The sequence below is a fragment of the Varroa destructor genome, unplaced genomic scaffold (assembly GCF_002443255.2).
Source record: "Varroa destructor unplaced genomic scaffold, Vdes_3.0 BEIS01000001.1, whole genome shotgun sequence".
NCBI lineage: Eukaryota > Metazoa > Arthropoda > Arachnida > Mesostigmata > Varroidae > Varroa > Varroa destructor.
Window position 1 is genome coordinate 47,489,207 of NW_019211454.1, and position 19,845 is coordinate 47,509,051.

Below are 19,845 nucleotides of genomic sequence, written 5' to 3' on the forward strand. Positions count from 1 at the left end.
GCGGGGATCGTCTCATCGTTCACACTTGAGGTTTTTCTATTTAATGTCGTGCCAATCACATAAGCTGTTGTTCGAAGTAATATAATTCCATATAAGTTTGTCTATATAAATTAAAAAAGACATGTTCTAGTCTCAAATTTTTGATTATCAGTTGATCGTTCATCTTGTTTTGGTTTACACGAAGTGTATATATTGTGACCCATGAATTTGTCAGATGATCACTACGTTTTTTTTCATACTGCTTTTGATTCTGCATGCGCTTCGTGTTTTATGCATCTAGTTTTGTTCCTCGATTTTCTCCTGTTAACAGCATAACATCGGTGGCATGGCGACCTTTGGCTCGTACATGCTCGATGTACCGACCACCATCCGTCGTCCCACAGCATCTTCTGACGAAGACAGAGATACAATATGAAATTGTGCTACTCGTTTAAACGTCGCAATTTTTTGCTGCATACATAAAAGCGAACAACCGAGCACGCAGGCAAACCGACCAAACAAGCGATCAAAAGTCGCTTATTGGAGGACCATTTCTTAGAGCTGGCCGCTATCGCCGTCGTCATAACCGCAAACGCCAGCAGCCCGGCGACGTCGCGCGCAGTTCGATCGAACGAGGTAGAGACTGGCTCACTTCGAAGAAAATGTCAACGGACGTAACTCGTTGTGGCGGTGGTGTGCCGTGACTGGTTTCTGGCGTTCGTTGTAGATTGAGTCAGTAGCGTTTTACTTTACTGTGTCGTCGTCGTCGATCCGGTGAATTGGTCGATCCATCGCTGTGCGTTGTTACAGCGGTAGACGGCGCCAGTTCTTCTGGATTTTCTTCTCCTGTTTCAGTTTCGCATACCGCCGTTTGCTGGCTTTTGTTCTAACTAACTGAGTTTGCGTCCAGAATTGCCATTAAGCGTTGTTTCAGACGGCTCTTAGCACAACACAATTCGTCTACGCCCGCACTCGAACCCAGGCCACCACCTGTACCTAGATTTTATATGAAAACAGGTTACCACTGCACCATCACAGGGACTTGAGTGTCGCCCACGGTGCGTTTACTTGCTACTATTCATTACTTCAATACGTACTGCGCAGCTCCTACCTATAGCACCCGTCGGGTATTATCTTCATAATGACGGACAGCGAGTAAACAATACTCTCCGTTTGCATACATTGGCGTCATTGTTGTCGCCCCGACCGATGTCTACTGCTAGCAAGCAACGCCTATCAAAATGATCGACGCCATTTTGTGGCGTCGTCATCAGCCTCGCTGTTGTGGTTGGTGGCTCAGGAAACGACAGCAGCAATCGAAGTACTAGTCGTAATAGATCGTTCCTATATCAAATGCACGAATCTGTGCACGGTTTTAGAGGGTTAGAGGAACGAGGTCAGTTAGTAGCATAGGGGGGTGCCACGTTCCATGTCTCACCGTCACGGCATTGTTCCCACTGAGCCTCATAGAAATTCGTCAGGAGGCCTCGTTCCCCTGCCGCGCAGCGGATCGGATCAGACCGGCCCAATTAACCCACTGACAACCACGCGAATTGTTAATATATAATAATAGCTTGAGACGCGCATGCAGATGCACGATGTGAGAAGCAACAAGAATTAAAGCGTGTGCGAGCCGGAAAGAAAGAGAAAGGAGGAAGGGGAGGCTTCGTTCTGGTGATTGGCCAGCGGCGACTTCAGCACTTGCTGGTCGGCTCGGCATGTCTTACTACCAGCATCAACAGCACCACCTAAATTGAACCTACCTACGGGTAAAACAACTGTACCCCTGGGTCGAATCCTTGTGCTGGTATAGTTGAACCCGTCCATCGGCAGCTTGTGGCAACTGAGTCGATATAGGCCAGTCGCAGAAGTGGCGTCGAGTATAGACGGGCCGGTCGCCACTTGAGCCACGGTAGTCGTACCCCTCCATCGGTATGCTGTTGGTCTCGGGCTGAACCTGCTGCTACCGCTGTGGTCATCGCTGGCGTCATCTTCTGACGACGCCGATTACGAAAAAAGACGAAAAAGCCAAACGAGCTGAAGGCACCGAAAGCGCTAAGATATTTAGCAGCACCGCGCGCACAGAGCATAAAATGGGAAAGAGCAGAAGCCAGACCGGAGTCGCCAGTTACAACAGCATCAACATCGGTGGCGGCAGTAGCGTCATCAACAGTAAAACTCTACGAACACAATACGAGCACAGTCGATAGTCATAGTGGATAGTGGAATAAAAGGAAAGGCAAGAAAAATTCATTCAGAAAAAAACAGCAGCAGCAGCAACGGTACATAACGGCGGCTGTCTCAGGCCCAAACCTGTTTACTCGCGACAGCTGCAAGCTTGAACATTAATACTACGTTATTTCCGTTAGCACTCCTAAATGATGAAGGCGAATACGGTCAAGTCCGTTGTTATTACTGTTGTGCGGGAAGCGGAAAGGGCTCTGGATATTAGGTTCGCCTACCTGGGTGGGGGTCCGCTTCGCATCGCTGACTAACGCTGGGCCGTGCAGCGCTACATCATTGCATTCAAGTGAGAAGCTGACACATCACAGTGGAGTCTACGGTGACGAAGATGAAACGGCGGAGAGGCAGCGACAAACCACAACTTGCATTTATTGACAACGATTGGCGTGGGACAGAAACAACGAATATCAAGATCGCTTCCATCGCCGTATAAACGAACTTCGAGCCCGGATAGACTGTGTAAAAACAGTAGAACAGCATTAACAGCAGCAGTGCTGATTGCAGTAAAAGTAGCTGAATAGATAAAAAGAGGTGCGTGAATGCTGTTACTCGCGTCACTGCGGCGGCGTAACTGCAGAAAAGGAGGAACTGGACAGCTGATACTGTATTAATGTCGTTTGTAAGCCTGTATACACGTGTGCTGCCTGCTCGCAAATACGTCTAAAGACGAACTTGATTAGGACCAGTCTCCGAATGGTTCCACAAATGTTCCAAGATAAAATCGAAACAAGAGATAATAAAATTAAGCTTCTTTTTCGACTTCCAACCTCAGTAGAGATTTTGATTATCGGCAGTGAGCGAAAACACGTATTGAAATAATGGCAGAAGTAGAAGCAGCGGTAACGATATGTAATAAATTGGTGCTTCGCTCGAGATTCGTAGAATAAAATGGCCAGACCGGCGTAAAGATCGAGCAAAAATGATATCGAGACCTACCGATAGATTGACTACAGCAGGAACGTACGGATAAAACTGCAATGATTTCAATATTTATTCGGATTCCTTTTCAGTTAGCGATCTTTGAAAGACAGACTGTGAATCGTACGCCGATCTGTGTAGTGAACTCCCTAAACGCTATTGCGGGGTAACAAGACGAGCCATAAGAACACACAAATCAACGATTTAACTTGTCCACAATATACACAGAGCAGTACGGAACTATACATTAAAAATCCATAAAGTAATCAACTTCGTTGTCCTTTTCCACAGCGCCGTTGCGCCCTCTTTCCCTCAACCTGCCTCTGCCCTCTCCCACTCGATCTTTTTCTTGCTCCGTCTGTCTATCTGTCGCCTTCTGCGTGTTCCTCTTCTTCGTTGTTGATTTATATCAATTTTTGCTAGTTTGTTAGTTCGCTTGGCTATTCACAGTTCATTGAGCGATGCCGCCGTCGCTCAACGGCGCCGCTGCACGAACTGCCGCCGTGCCGGTGTTCTAGTATACGCGTGTATGAGTGTAGCGTTTGTATACACAGATATCTCTGCATATATTTGTTGCTAATGGTGTTGTGGCTTGTTGCTGTTGCTGTCAATGCAGCCACCTATGTTAGCGATGTTTATGTTGATGTTAGCAATGCCGGCGGTAGTGGCGATGTCTCCGGTTCTCCTTCGTCATCAATATTCGATGGCCATCCCATGAGCTACCGACGAGCGGCCCCTCGTCACGGAGGAACAGCCAGGAAGCGCTGGTGCTGCCGTCCCTGTAGCTGCTATTCCCGGTTTCTGTTGATGCTCGCGACATCGCCGCCCGATGCTAGAGATGTGACGGCGGCGGTCGTTCATCGCTGCTCTCGTTCAGCAGACGAACCGAGAGACCGATCGTCGAGACTCATTCGCTCACATACATTGACACAAGAGCAGACGGACATGAAAATGACAAACCAAAAGCGTGCAAACTCGTCGCTCTCCGCTGGCGCATATGATGATGTCACGGTGCTGCTGTTAGTACTGCCATCGCCGTGATCGTCACAGTCACCAGCAGCAGCAGCAGCAGCAGCAGCAGCAGCAGCTAAAGTAGTCACATCGTCGCCATTTCCTTCTTCACTCCAATCAGATTAGCAGTAGTCATAGTATAGCCGGCCCTAGCAGCAGTAGCTATGGCATCAACAACTGATCAAGAAGCAACAAGTTTGAAGCTGCGCCAAGCAAGCCATCCATCAGCGACGACGGGGGATGGATGCTATGAAAAGCGAACGACACAGCCGTTACCGCGGCGACTGGCGGATGAAACGCCGGCGTCGTTGGATAATCGACTCAATGAAAGGTGCAACGATAAAGAACGAATACGAAGAGCGAGAAACGAAAACGAAAAGAAAGAGGACGGGGCCTCACAGAGACGAAACCAATGTATCCCCCACGGGCGAAGACGATAACAGTGCGGCTGTGTATAGGGAATGATAACGAACGAGAAATGACAACCCGAAGCAACAAACAGCCAAACAACGTATGACAGATGGCAATCGCATTTGTCGATCTGCTTTGAAATAAAATAATAGCAGGAAAAATAATAATTGTGCCGTGCGCTACTCTAGGTCAATAATTAGAAGTTCGTTATTGATTACATTGTAGCCCTTTTTTGGATTACGTCCCTGATTGTTTACAGTTCTTCCAGCCATTTTGGAAACGTGCTTTTTTTTGAATTTCGCTCACTCGCTAGTCGCTGACTGGTTTCGTTTGCCCTCAGTTTTTTTCCTTACTAACTTCTGATCCAAGACACTGCATTTAAACAGTACATTTATATACGCCACTATGTAAATATATGCGCTGGCCAACGCGCGGCCCTTTGAGTGCGTTGTCAAGGCGACCACAGACATGGTTCGAATTTCAGCGTTGGCAAGCGATTGCCATACCACATGGCTGCTATGTCGGAGAAACCACAGATAAATCCTACCTCGCTAGATTTTCCAGTAGGGGTTAGGTCTTTGATACGATACCGAAAAGGTGGCACTCTAAGGGAAAAGCTTCACAGACGAAGTTAGATGTGTCGCAGCGCAATATAAAGGCCACTTAGCCCTCTCTTTTTGAGACTGCTACAATAGCATGAGGTGATCATCAATGTCAGAATGACTGCTACTTATTACTAGTGTTATTACTTACGGGTACATGCTCTCATTATCTTCGAACTATTATCTTTATCCACCTCAATTTTCGAGCGTTCACCCAATTCGTGCCCGGAAGTAACTCAGCTAATTGTTTCCATCGTTTCATCACAGCTTCCTATTATACTATATGTCAATATTCAGAAAACGTACCCAAACGTGTGCGTCAAAAAAGCAGCTGTGTGCGGCCATTGGAGTGTAACTTTCGTGATTTAAAATTGATACGGCAACAGTGTTGCATACCGCCATGAAATCAATCGGATCTCGGTAGGTTTATTTCGATAGAAATGCAGTTAAGGTGCACTTGTTTCGGTTGATGCTCAACAGTTGTTAAGCCATTTCGTCGAACAGATGACGGTCAGCTGGGTCGTTGGCACGTACTGCGACTGCTATTAAGCTTGAAATCGTTTACTGCTGATGTTTCCAGGAAACATTGACAACATCGTCAATACAATAACGCTGTTGTGATAACCGGTACCAGCGGCGTGGTGGCTTTCGTTGATAGCGCCAACCGCTTTGCCTTATCGTTCTCGGTACTGCGATATGTTCCGATGCTGGTACTTCTTCTATTATACCTGCCTGCCTGCCTGCCACATGGACAGCATTGTCTTATTCGTTGGCAAGTTGGTCAATAGATTTCCTACGGACGCACAACGGCAGCCGCAGGTCGCCCCGGCTAGGTCAAGCTTGTACCGCACTGACATTGAAATGGGTTTCGTTGCTTAATGTGATCGAGTATGCTGCTTGACGGAGGAGAATAATTGGAGGAGATGAATGAACACACACGAACGAACAAAGTAAAAGTAAATGGAGCATTAGATAAAAAAAAAGATAGGCCGTGTTAATTATAACACCTAGCCATGCTCTTCGATGGGTAACGGTGACTATTCGGACGATATAGTTGTTGGTTCAGTGTTTCGAATAGGTCATTGATCTTACTCAAGGCAAAACGTAGATGTGCATAAAACGGTCGGCCGATTTTCTTCCCAGAAAGAAAGAAAAAAAAAAAAAACAAATAACCAAATGAACAAATACGTCAATTGATATTATGAGAAAGGTTCATTCGAGCTTCACTAATATGAAAAGATCAATGTTATTTCGTCTAGTTTCAATTCACCATCGTAATAGCTAAATTCAATGGGACCTCTAATCTACTGTCAGGTAACGCGTTACTGTCGACAACTTACCAACAACTAATTTCGCCCGAAAAACCGTTAGCTTCCATGGTGACATAGGAAAAATGTCGCTACATTTCCACTGAAACCTAAATCGCACTCGAGGTAGGCCATAAAATTGTGTCGCTGCTATATGCTGTATAATAAATATGTTTTGCTTACTATTTTTTTCATAGTGAACATTATTTAGAGCTTACGTATGCAATATATGTATTCACTCAAGTCGAAATCTACTAAGCACGATCCTCAACTTCTATGGTTCTGCGGTAGACAACAGATCGCCCGGTATGCTTCCTGTATCATAGCTTTTTTCTTAGGTTTCCATGAAAACTCTACCCTTGGGCGTATTCGTATGATGGCAGTGCTGGCTTGAACGGTAAGTAGCGCCCTGACATAACTACCAGTTTTAACCCTTGTAGAAGTTCCCTTGCCCCCTGTTTGTCCTATTATAGGGCTTCTTTTTTTTTTTTTTTTTTCTATAAGCCCATAATCCCAAATCGTGAACTGGACAGTTCACCTGCGCATTGGGCACATCAATGCATTTTAATACCTTTGAATCTTAGAGTTAGTCGCTATTTCAGTTTCATTAATACGACATATCCGAAATTTGCCGACACACACAACCATGTCCATAATAATATTCGCCGAAAGGTTTTTTTTCTAATAAATAGCAGCTCAGAATCACTCGCACCAGTCAGTTTCAGTCATCCGGACAGTCACCGAATACGACGTCTGACGTCACAACTGGTCATGATAGTAAATGCTTATAGCCAAAGAAATATGGGGTGTTATATCATAATACGTCGAAAGAGTCGTCAAGTCGCTAAAAAGTAACACGAAAACACATCTGTAGTAACGTATAAACATTTAAGAATACTTCTAATTTCCAGCTATCTGTTTACCGCCCTACCTGTCTCTCTGGCCGTCTGCCTAATTTATTTTCTGCACACTGCACCTTACCTATTGCATAATAGGCCAAGCACCTAAGCCCATAAATAAGCCGGTCGTACCCAAGCTTAAGGTCGCCCTTAAGCGCAGCATAGGGAAGAAAACGTGGTTGTACTATAGCTGTGACTGTGGTATCGTATAGACAGATCAAGACGCCTTCACCGTTGTCATCGTCTCTCCATTCCACGGATATCGCTGAGACCTGGGTGCATTGAACAGATCGCACAGAATCGAAGCTTTTTGCAGAGCGAAGTGACGCGCTGATGCTGCCGTTTTGATGTGGATAACCGACGATCATAGACAGTCTGTAGACTACCTATGTATAGATTTTGGAGATGAAATCACCATTAGAGGTCTTGCCATGCTCTTTTGACATGATTGTCATTGCCACGAGACAGAAACCTTCTTCGCGATACTAACTAAATCGAACGGTGCCCACTAACTGGGACTGTTTAGGTCAAACTGAATGGGGGTAAAGTACGTGTAAGATTATTAATATCCACCATGTGAAACATACTATATCTAAGATGAATTACTGTTGGGTAAGAAAATTACTGTGCAAACCAAGATGGAATGATCCATTCCCGGAATTTACGGAAGGCAATTAGTGCTTGCTGGCTCCGCATTCAAGTTAATGCTTTTACCCGTAAAATTTCAAATTTTTGTACGAATCGCTACCTAATTGTACCATTCAATGCTCAATAGAGAGTACAAAGTTCAAACGGCTTGATACGTCCGCCTGCATATCAGTACGAGGGCTATCGCCGTTATTAGCTGATCAAACATTAGAGATCAAACGTAATTTTTAAACCTTACTAGTAACTAAAAAAAGTCGTGGCTAAGACATGAATTCTTCAGGCGCGGCTTAGGTTACTATATCATAGTTTGGTAGATATGTCAACCAGATCTTTCAACATATAATAGGCAATGTACGATTCTCAGCTACAGAAAGTATAACGCAGATAGTTCCCAGCCATTTAGGCTGGTGTTACTGAGGATAAAGTTGGCAAAGGGCAAAAGGCGAAACGTGCTTAGGGCAGCTCGGACCAACCAACTGACGCGAATGGCGTTTTTCCATTATTATCTGCCACGCTACTTGTCTTACGACAGCTCACTTTATCGCACGGCCACCACCGCCCTGGTGATTGGTTTGTCTTTTTTTTTTATTTTTCAGAAAACCACGCAACAGCCAAAACAGAGGAGGCAGCAGAAGCAGCATTGGATCCGATATTGACGACCTCGGATGATAAGCGCTTCTGCGACTGTTATAATGGCAGTGATATCGGCGGTTTTGTTACAGTCGTCAGCGCCACGCCCGATCGCGCCGTTAATCCGTGGTCGTGGTCCGTCATTCACTCAGACAATGAACCAGCCAGGCAGTGATCAGCTACTTGTTCAATATAAGCATGGTATAGTTCATAAAAAAAAGTCGCCACCATACTACAAAATAATACACACAACATTCATAGTTGCAATAGAGAAATACGAAGGAATTAATAGATTTCTATTGATTCCTCTGTTAACTAGCATAAGGCCAGGAGGCGGTTCGGGGCTGCAACTGTTAAGCCAGCACAACAAAGGCATCAATAACACATTGATAAGGAGAGACGACCACTAGTTTGTAAAGGAAATTACAATGATAAAATAATTCCTATTGATATTCTTATTATAAGTGCTTAACGTATGCAAATATATTAGTCCCCTGCTCGAAGAACGCACCCTGTTGGGCCTCCACGTCCGGAGTCATCTGGCATGGCATAAGATAGGCGAGGTGGGAAAAATAGGCGAATGGACATTTCCATCTAGCAGACAATCTTTAGCCGGCATCTTCAACGGAACCATCACAATCTTAATAACGACTAACTAATATCTCCGAACAGAAAAATTCTCGAACCCATTATTGGACCTACTACCTTATGAGCTCCGTTGGCTTTTCCCATAGAGTTTCTTAACTATATCGAATAGCAATAATATCTCTCGAAAATAACCGTTCGACAGATATTGAAATTGTGTCTACGCCTGGCCCTCGAATATTTCGCCAGTCAATTTTTCGGAATACGGTTATCGCTTTGTGCGAAAGCTGGTAAAAACCTTTGTCCGCTGCCGTCGTCCCCGAGGCGACAGGGATGGTTGGCAGAATTATAGAATGGAAGCATAAGACGGCAGCATCGAATAGAGTAATCAATCATCTCAACTCTTTCACATATTATTTACATTTTAATTAGCTTGGAGCTTTGGTATTATACCATCGTAGACTGTAGCCAATTGTCGATCTCGAACGACGACGCGTACAAGAATAGCTGGATCAAAACTGTGAAACGTCCAGGGAGAATTTCCTATAAGGTATTTCGACTGTCGTAATGATCTGCGCACAGGAACAGCTTAGTATCCACTGATTTGTACTATTTAATTTTTTGCCCGTTGTCGTCGTTACGGCGGGCAGACGGCGAGCTGACGCAATAGCGAAAAAAAAAAAAAAAAAAAAAAAAACGAAGTGACTCGATGATTTTACCTAGTTCTAACATGTCGATCTCAAAGGTTATGTTTCATAGAATTCATGTGTAGTATACGTTCGTATAGACACCTGTTTAGGGTTGGTTCTAGTAAAGAAAGGAGCATCCCTGGCTCTTCTTGACCTGAAGAATGTACTTAGGCTTTGAAAACCCTTCGCAAACTAGCTTGCGGTAGATAGCGTAGTAAGATTTTTGGAACGAGTCCACAGACGACTGGAGGGACACAGGCTGTGACCTTAACACAAATACAGCCGTAATTTGGATACTCAGACAGAATCAAGTTAAGCATGCGAGCATGTACAAAATAATTACATCGCTTAAAGCATGTAGTTTGCAGCTTGTAGACTATTTGACACTTTATGTATTTATACCAAACAAGGACACCAATACCCACATTTCTATTACACATGATTTGGTCATATGAGAATCTATCAAACAATGATAGAAAAACTAACTCCAATATCTCTAGAGAAATAGCGAGTGAACAAAACAAAATCCCTGATGTATCTGTTTACGAGCACTATTTACTTTCATCGCCGAGATGCGCCGTGCGACCTTGTGCAGCGTCATATAATCTGTAGCCTTTGTCCATCCCTCGCAGTAAGTAGCTCGTTCAAAAATCCAACCCACATTGACTCCTATGACTAACACGGACGCTGAGGCAAATTTGCATGTGTTGACGTTTAAAATTAATTTCGTTGACCTCTGTGTACACGGCTGCTCCTTTTAATATTGATTTAAGTAATAATAAGCTCGCTCATATATAATTGATGTGAATACGCGCGAGCGTTCGCTACCCCCTTCCCCCCGGGTTTTTGAACCCCGGGTCGAAACTGTTCTTGCTGAACCCGAGATCCCTGTTACTAAATCGTTCAATAACGTCTCCCGGTCCCTGGTTGTTGCATGTCTTGGTTCAAAGGCGCGCTTTAAACACCCTGTCTGTATATATACATATAGGCAATAAATGTGGCATCCGGTGCACAGAATATAGAAGTCAAAGTATTACTTGCAATTTGACCCATGTGTGACAAGCATTTCCAAAAGCACCGCATGCACCCTCTTACCGAGATGTATACTGAGCTTAAGAGAACAAAAGTAGATACGATTGAAAATGACCGTATTGGCAATAATTTTGTTTTCTATATAAGTAATCATAGATCATAGTGTTTCTCTCTTTGAAACGTATCACACATACACGTATACCTATTCAATCCAGCATACCGCTCATACGTGATAGAAATGAGTACGAAACTACATGGAGATTTTTTGACCCTTAGTAAAATAGAATCGGCCAGATGAGACGGGTATCTTTTCGGCTGTAAGCGGTAGCTGTTCACATGGTACGAATTATTTTAGTAGGAACACGCGGCGTCTATACCCGTGTACTTGATTAGTTATATACAGTGGCATTTTCAAGATTTGTCTCCATTTGATGGGTCTGTCGAGACTATAGCACTTCTGGGCGTCTGCTGGAACCCGCTCTGCTGTTCGTTGATCTAACGGAAGGGAAGCAGAGCTCTCGATCTTCTTTCGTTTGAAGGAAGCTTGAGAGCACTCTCGGCTTTTGACAGTAGCATCAGCGGCAGTAGCAGCAGGTTCAGGACACGTGCATGCTTCGATCGCTTGCTCGCTTACTCGATTGAAGCGAGTTTAGGACAGGGAGCAGGACCACCTGCTACTGTCGACAGGCGCAACTTGTTCTTGCTAACCATTTGGTTTTAATTCTTCAACTCGTAGCATAAACGACTAGTTTTTTGCATATTCGATCTCAGTCTATATCGCTCAGTAGAGTGGCCATGAGCACCCGCGCACTGGTAGCTCCAAAAGCAAAAGCACCAACAGCAGATTGTGCCTCCACATACAATAAAGGTTCGACGAAATCGGCTTCAGAGGCGTACAAGTTTCCCCAGGAGCTGGTAAAACGCGAAACAGGTCATATTTGCAGCCATAGGGTTTCTACTGGTTCGCTGGTAGTTACTCGCCCAGTTAGCTCTGCGTTTCCTCTTTCATTTCGTTGTCTTTTATGTCGCACAGATTGCGAAGAGCAGGACCACATCAGGCCTAACAGCGTCGGTTGGTTCTAGCTAGCCCAGGGGCACCCACTCCCTGCTCCTAGGGCGCAACAAAGGACCATGGGCTAAAATAGCTACAGTCTCTTGACTAACCTAATACCCGGTAGATGACACTCACCAAAAGCTCAGAAAAACCAGACGCCAGCATATGCCGGCTGCTATTAGAAGCCAGCTATCTCCGAAGTACACTACTGGGCGGAAAAGACGAAGAAGCCAGCTCTCCGTTATCTGCACTTTCGTCGTCAACGGTGTTTGGCTATATATATATATATATATATATATATATATATGTGTGTGTGTACATTTGCGTGCACGTGCATGAGCAACCGACACAGCCAGAGAGGCTATGCAACACAAGTATCTTATCGGTTTCTGTAGCAGTCTTCCATTTCCTCCCTCTAACCCTGTCCGTCACCGCCCTGCTTCTGCGAAGTTCGTTATTCTCGTTGTTGCTGGTTTTGTCTTCACCATAACCAACGTTGCTTCTACGACGGATGACGCTGTCACAAGTTCTGTTGTCGTTGATCGCCGCTACGTCCCTGCTAATCGAAGATATGCGCTATTTATCTATTACTATTATATTGGAGTTATGGTCATCAAAGGTAATCTTTACAGTTTTTGGAGAAATAACAGAAGCGACAGTACTCTTCACTTCCCCGTTTTATTTCCGTTCCTCCGGAGGAACGCTTTACTTGGTGTTTCGTTTGTTGCAAACGGAGCATTGATAGCGTTATTGTATGAACTGCGACCAGCCTTGTGATCATCTCATCACGACCACCAGCCTCACAGCAACGAGATTCGTGACTGTTACACGAAGCAGCAAGAGCAGAAGCACTGCAACACCTACATAATGCCACCCACAAACATCTCAAAAACGGTTGTAGCAAACGGCAAAAACAACAGCAAAAATAACAGAGCGACCCCTTTTACTGCCATCAGCACCACTAGGCGCTGCTGCTGCTGCTGCTGCTGCTGTGTGTATATATACAATAACATAATGCATGTATGCACTATTAGCTTAGCTATGCAACAGCAGCGGCAGCAGCAGCAGCAGCGGAAGCTGTGTGTCGATAACGCGAGCGTTGGTGGCGATGCTGTTGGTCGCATCGGCGACGACAAAGACACGACGAGATGACCATTCCTGTCGTTTAGCCGTCCAACGACTGCGACAGCACCATCGGCAGTATTAGTGGTAGTGGCAGTGACAAACGTAGTAGCGAAAGTGGCCAGCCGTGATACAGCTCTCAGACCACTGATGTCGCTTGTCGACCATTGGCACAACTGTTAGTATTGGAGATGGTCTGGCTGTATGATATTATAGCTATCTGTTAGCCGAACGGGCAGAGCAACGAGGTATTGACGTATTGTTGTCGTGATAGTTGGCCATTTGCGGGAGTAATTGTAGCAATAATCAGACGGTAATCTGGCTGATACTATGCCATAGCTGGCGGTGGTGATGCCGGCGAGTGAAGCAGACCTCAGTAGTCTCTGATCCTGCTGTCACCGCCATCATCGAGGCCGTTCCTGGTGGCGTGAAAGCAGCAGTAAGGCGGCAAGTGGTTCACCCTCCTCAACAGCAACGACGAAGTCTAAATCAGCCGGCGGTTGCCGAGATCAATATTGATGATGCTGATGGTATTGTAATGACGTTACCGCTACTACTGGCCATGCCAGCGCTGAAAGCGTCATTGTGCTCGTCGAACCGCTGTTAGCCCGCTATCATCGCTACGTGCAGCCGATGTCGAACTCTATTTTATTATAATTGTAGTCCGGAGTTCGTAGTGTTTGCCCTAGAGGCAGCAGCTGTAGCAAGTGGCGACTGGTAGCTAACTGAATCGACGTGTCCCTAATGACTATGTATACACAGGATGTCTCAATGCAGCCACCGTTGCTGCAGTCTGCGCGGTGAGGCAATAGCTCGTTTGGGTGCTTGGCCTACTGACCAATCACACAAACCGCAGCAGTAATAATCAACGAGATGGGCTAACAGCGAAAAACGAGATTACTGCCAACAACGATTTATTTTACGGATTGGTTCTACTAACACCACTACAACATAATAAAAATATACTACATAGCGCATCTAAACGCGCCATATTCAGACAGCTTCCCTTCTTTGCCCCAAAGCCGACGGTACCGCTGCTACTGTCGTTCTAGACACCGACACCGCCACCGCCCCTTCACATCTTCGTTCAACGTAGGAATAGACCGAAACGATAGGCAGCCGGCGCCGCCCGCAACAGCCGCTGCCATGCCGAAATACCCGTACTGCCATCATCAACAACAAATCTACGAGCTGCTGCTAGTGCTAGTAGCTATAACAGTAGCAGCAGGATGGCCTCTGAGATTTGAGCCAGCGTCAGCGGCATATTCAACCACTGACTCACTCTCTCGCTCTTTTACAACGCTCGTCGTTGCCTTCGCCGCCGCCGCCGCCGCCGGACGCTAATGGTGGTTATCATCGTCGTCATCTTCTTCTTCGTACTCTCATCCTCTCCGAACAAAGACTCAGAAAAACATATACCCGCTAGCTCATAAAAGGTGCAGCTCAAACTCTTCGCCATGGATGCAAGCAGCAGTAGCGGCACGTCAGCGGCAGCTAGAGTGGGCCTGACGGTGAGCGGCGGCAGCAGCAGGCAGGCACCTAAACACGCCGCTGAGTCGATTCCCGCTGGCTTACCCATGTCGACTGCTACATCGATAACGAGGGCTCGAACACTGCACGACGCAAAGTTTGCCGCAGCAGGACAAAAGTAATCCGGAAAATGCTGAGGAAGCAACTATCAAACAACAAGACACAAGCCACCGTTGCAGTGTCGCATCGTCAGGCGGGCGCTGACACTCGCTCAGTCGCGGGCGCCGTGGTGGTGCTCGCCTATGAGGACGACCTCTCGATTTTTGCTCTCGTGTCGTTCACTGAGCTGCTCCGTACACAAACGCTATATAGAACCGTGGCTGGCAGAGCACGGACGCAAACGGAATCAGATACAGAGGGGCAATATCTTTAAACGGAGCAGAACTGACATTTAGTATGACTGACGATAAACGCATAGAAAAAACGACAGCTTCATTTTTATAGTAAATACAATACCCACATAAGCACCTGATATGTGAAGTTTGTGGCTGCCGTTTGTCTAGAATTTTACATCCGGTATTGGAATTAAGCACTGTTTCAGATGGCTGACTCCCAGCACGGAACGAAATGTGTCTACGCCCGTTTTCAGAGGTAGACCACCACGTATCCTTAAGCTTGTTGAGGCAAGCGTGTTGCCGCTGAACGATCACGCGGAAAAGTCGCTGGCATATGTACATACAAACAGTAGCGAACAATAGGAGTAACTGTTTATTATTGACATCCGTATGCTATGCTGCAGTAGCTAGGACCAGAACTCCTGGCAAACAAGTGGACACTAGGTCAATCAAGTGATTAACTAAACAACTGAACAAAGCTGTGAATACATTGTGATGAACAAATTGTGCCCGCGACGGAGAGATCGGATCGTATCACGTTGATTGCTGTGAACGCGCAGATAATAACATACAGATGGACATAGAGGCACACAAAGAGACTGTAACAACAGTTGCGACAACAGCGTTTATCGATAATGAAATTACACACATATGTACGTACATACATATATATATACATATAATGTCTGTGTGTGCGTCGATAAGCGGCAGGCATTTTACGATTCATCGGACACAGAGCGATAGAGTTCCCAGAACTATAATGCTACTTCTAGCAGCGCAAGTGCTACTATAATCGTCGGCCAGCGACAACTACGAGCAGCTGAAGTAACACAGGAATAGCGGCAGCCGCACAGAATCGGCATTACGGACATCGCTACCAACACCGCACGTATACGACGCGGCGAGCCATAAACTTCAGAGGCGTCAAGAAAAGATGCCATTGGTTTTCTCTCGATGACACCATCTCCGAAACCCGAAGCTAAACAATAAACGAGCGGGCCAATAGGCAATCAGCCAAACATAGAATTTGGATCGATCCAACGATGATTCGACCCGTGGAGGTTCGACTCAAGCGAATTAACCAACAGCACATCGTCTGCCCGTCGCGTCTTCTCTCGTTTCTCGTTACGGACACTGCTCACTCGTTCTGATGCGATTGCGGGAGCAGCTGATCCCTGCAGGCTGATGCAGTCGGCAATTTGTTCGTCGCCTTTATTTACCCTAGACAGCAACTGGCTGCTAGAAATTGTTGTAAATAAAGTAAACTTCTAATGTCAACGCAACGTAACGTAATGCAACGCAATTCTCTGTTTAACTCTTGCTTGGTCGTCCACCAGAAATTGAAGTGCGATGATAGCTGGCTCTGCTACGGCTGAACTCGCAGATCGGAGTGGTATAGGCGATACGTTTGCACGTATCCAGTAGCTAGTTTGTATTTGTTCAACAAAAAGGACTAAATGTGCAAATGGGCGAGCTCGCCGTTCGCTCGAATTTCTCATCTTTTTGATCATCAGAGCACTTTGGCGGCGGAGCTCGCAACGTTGATAAGAGCTCGATCAGCAGTTACAGTCGTGATAAGAATATTCGTATGCAAGCGTTCATATCACAATACAATATTTGAGATAAGTCGATGGGAACACTCCATAGGAACGGGTCTCCTGAGAAAATATTTTATAGGACTCACTCGAACACTTTTCACGGATAAATAACATCTTGTACCCGCACAAAAGGAACGTGCAGGCCGCCTCGCGACAGGTAACTCACCTTCGATGGCCACTTTGAAGAGTTCATCCAGATTTTGGTCCTGGCGGATGCGAACGATATGGTTAGGACCCTGTTGCTCCAAGAAGCCCTCGGTCGCCATGGTTGTGCTCGGTTTAAGCTCTTGACACTAAAACACCTGCTACAATGGCATCAATGAAGGGACGCACACTCACAGACACACAGTTTGCAACAATTTTACCATACCACCAATAGTCGCGAGCCAACTCCTCCGAGTTGTGGCTGCCCGCCGCCTGGCCGTTTCAGCGTCGAAAAACACCACTTTGTTGAAGTACTCACTACTTTGCACTCACTGCCACCGCCACCGCCAACAACAACAACAACAACAACAATAACAACAACAACACGGAGCACAGAAATCAGCGGCAGAAAGCACTTGCACCACCAACTACTACCGCTGCTGTTAAAACGGGACAACTCTTATTAGTACTCTACTCGACAGTATGTATATACATATATATACACATACATACATATTTGTATATATGAGACTACCGACGATTTCTGTAAAATGATGATAACGCTGATGATGGCAATTCCGGTGTGTGTGTGTGCGTGCTTGTGTGGACCTTTTCACACTTTTATCCTGTATTTGTGGCTTTTCCTTCCGTTTTTTCTTCCACAATGCGACTTTTTCGCAGCGGTGCGGCGACGATGACGAGCCGTTCTTCGTCCTGCTTTGGTCGTTCTTATTGCTGCTGCTGCTGCTGCTGCTGCTGCTACTGCTGCTGCTGCTGCTGCTGCTGCTGCTGCTGGAAGCGAAATCTACTCAGCGGGCGAACAGAACTTCTTGTCGCTGGTGTATCCCTCACAGCGAGAATGGCGAGGTCGGGTTGGTTATTCTGGTGATTTGGCGGTGGGTCTCCTGCACGAGAGCTTCACTCACATCATCCGCAAGCGGCAGGCAGAGGAGTAACAGCCTCTGCAGCCTGTACAGCAGCTATGGCAGCTCTATCCTGTAGCTCGCCCGTCACCAGCGATGGCCAGACACAGAAACAGCAGCAGCAGCAGCAGCAGCAGCAGCAGCAGCAGCAGCAGCAACAACAACAACAACAACAGGCAGATATTAGCCAGCTCTAGCACCGGCAGCGCCCGACACAGGGAGAGCCACAGACCCACACCGATACCATCAACAACAGCAGCAGCAGCAGCAAAACCCAGCAGCCGCTGACACACACCATCGACGAAACGACCGACGACGATGGCTCTTCGACTACCACTGCTGCTACAGCTATGTTGCCTATGGATGGGGCTCTTCAATCCACGGCCAGCTAACACCGCCGTCGACGACGACGACGACGATCACCACCGCTGCAGCCGCTCGCTGCTACGAAGGCCAGACGCACCTGTGTACCTGCTGCTGCCGCTTGCTCCACTCGCAGTGGACTGCTGCTGCTGCTTCTGCCGCCGCAATTGCCTCCAGTCACTGTTAGATCGGCTTATAGCGACTCACGCTCACGGCTGCTGCTGCTGCTGCTGCCGCCGCCGCCGCAGCCGCAGCAGCAGCTGCTGCTGTTGGCTGGTGTTGACTGATCTTGCCCGAACACCAGCAAAGAATGTCGGGCGGTGCTCGCCATGGCTGGTGAGTGCTCTCGCACTCGGGTAGCGGTACCGAGGTACCCGGTCTATTTTAAATTGACAGAGCGTGATGAAACGCACATTGGAAAATCCGTGTTAAATAGTTGATAGGGGCGGAGGAAGGGAGCGGAATCACGTTTCGAGCGTTGAACTGATCTCTGAATCCATCCAGCACGAGAAAAGACAACATATAAGATGAGGATCGCGGCAAGGCGAGCTCGGAGATACCAAGTCAAGGACAAAAAAATAGCTTCAAAAACCGTTTCATCTAGGGAAACTTTTACGAACACCATGTTCAACACACCATTTCCTCATAAAAGTTATGCATATCGTTACATTTAAGAATGACACACACAGAAACAAGCTTTGACCTTTCTCACATTACACAGACACCTTAACGTAAGCTTGGAAACTTTAATTGAATAAGTACGATTTGCGGGTGCATGTATATACTGGGACTATGTCATGTACCATACCACATAATGTCAGAATCTTGATAGCAGTTCTGGACGACAAAAATGAATAAGTCAAAGTTATCATGCTCCTAGATGAACTTCGGAAGAATCGATAACAAAGATGAAAAAAGAACGGTGCACAAGACGCGCGGTTTTCCGCGTATTCCAAGCCCACCGTTCAGATCACGGGACAATTTGTTTCCGTACAACTAATTCAGAATTTAGACCGTTGACAGAACTCGATTTGATGAGCCAATTTGAAATGGCACATAACGAAATCTTCAGCATCTGTAGAACACAACATCATGGTAACAGCGGTGTACCTAGAAGGCCAATCTTTCCGAGCTTTTGTGAGACAGAAAGGTTCACCAAATTATTGTCTGCCGGTCTTTATATGAGTATGACCCATTTAAAGAGGATACGGCTTAAATTGATACAATGTATACATGAGAGGGTACACACGTGCGTACATACGGCCACTCGATCGAAAAGCTGGCAGGTTGTCGATATGTCAAAATGTTGGCAAGTCACGCTTCCCTTCGTGCGTCCTGCTTACCTGTCTTCACAAAATACCCGGCTACGAATAGTCGGTGACATGTTTGATACAAGCAGATTTCCTTATTTTTCTAATCTCTTGTAAATGTCTCGATGTATTAGATCATAGGCGAAACACGAGTTAGGCAGACATTGCTGTGGTGATAAATCCAGAAACAGCTCATTACTTGTAACATAGGTAACTGTTAAAGGAAGCCTACGCGTGTTATTATATATTAGAAACAAGTGACAATATTTCTTGCCTACTAATAGTAGACTACTGCTGATGATAAAAGAGGAGGGGTTCAGTTCAATAGTATAGCCATTCAGCGCAGAGGTTATGGCTCGTTATACATTTCAGTAGGTTCTTAAATAAATGCTTCGAGTTTGCAAATCCAGTACTGCCTCAGTTAAACATTGCGACACTCGGCTGGGCTTTTCCGGCATGAAGCACATTGTGTCTAGGCCCTACTTTGAACCGAGGTCAGCTTGCGCGTTCC

At 46.2% G+C, this 19,845-nt stretch overlaps 1 protein-coding gene across 2 annotated transcripts in view; it reads right to left on the reverse strand.

Moving 5' to 3' along the window:
* yki (Transcriptional coactivator yki) overlaps window positions 1-18,172 on the reverse strand; it is a 47,803-nt gene extending 29,631 nt beyond the window's left edge. Inside the window, exons 1-2 of one of the 2 annotated variants that reach the window (XM_086977661.1) lie at window positions 17,278-18,172; window positions 16,761-17,070 (exon numbers count right to left, since the gene is read on the reverse strand). In XM_086977661.1, coding sequence (XP_086833787.1) covers window positions 16,761-16,860 — 100 coding nt within the window. In that variant the 5' untranslated portion in view covers window positions 16,861-17,070; window positions 17,278-18,172. Of the gene's footprint in view, window positions 1-16,760 lie in introns of both variants that reach the window. The other variant, XM_022787974.2, reaches the window with a different exon arrangement.
* Window positions 18,173-19,845: the final 1,673 nt, after the last annotated feature.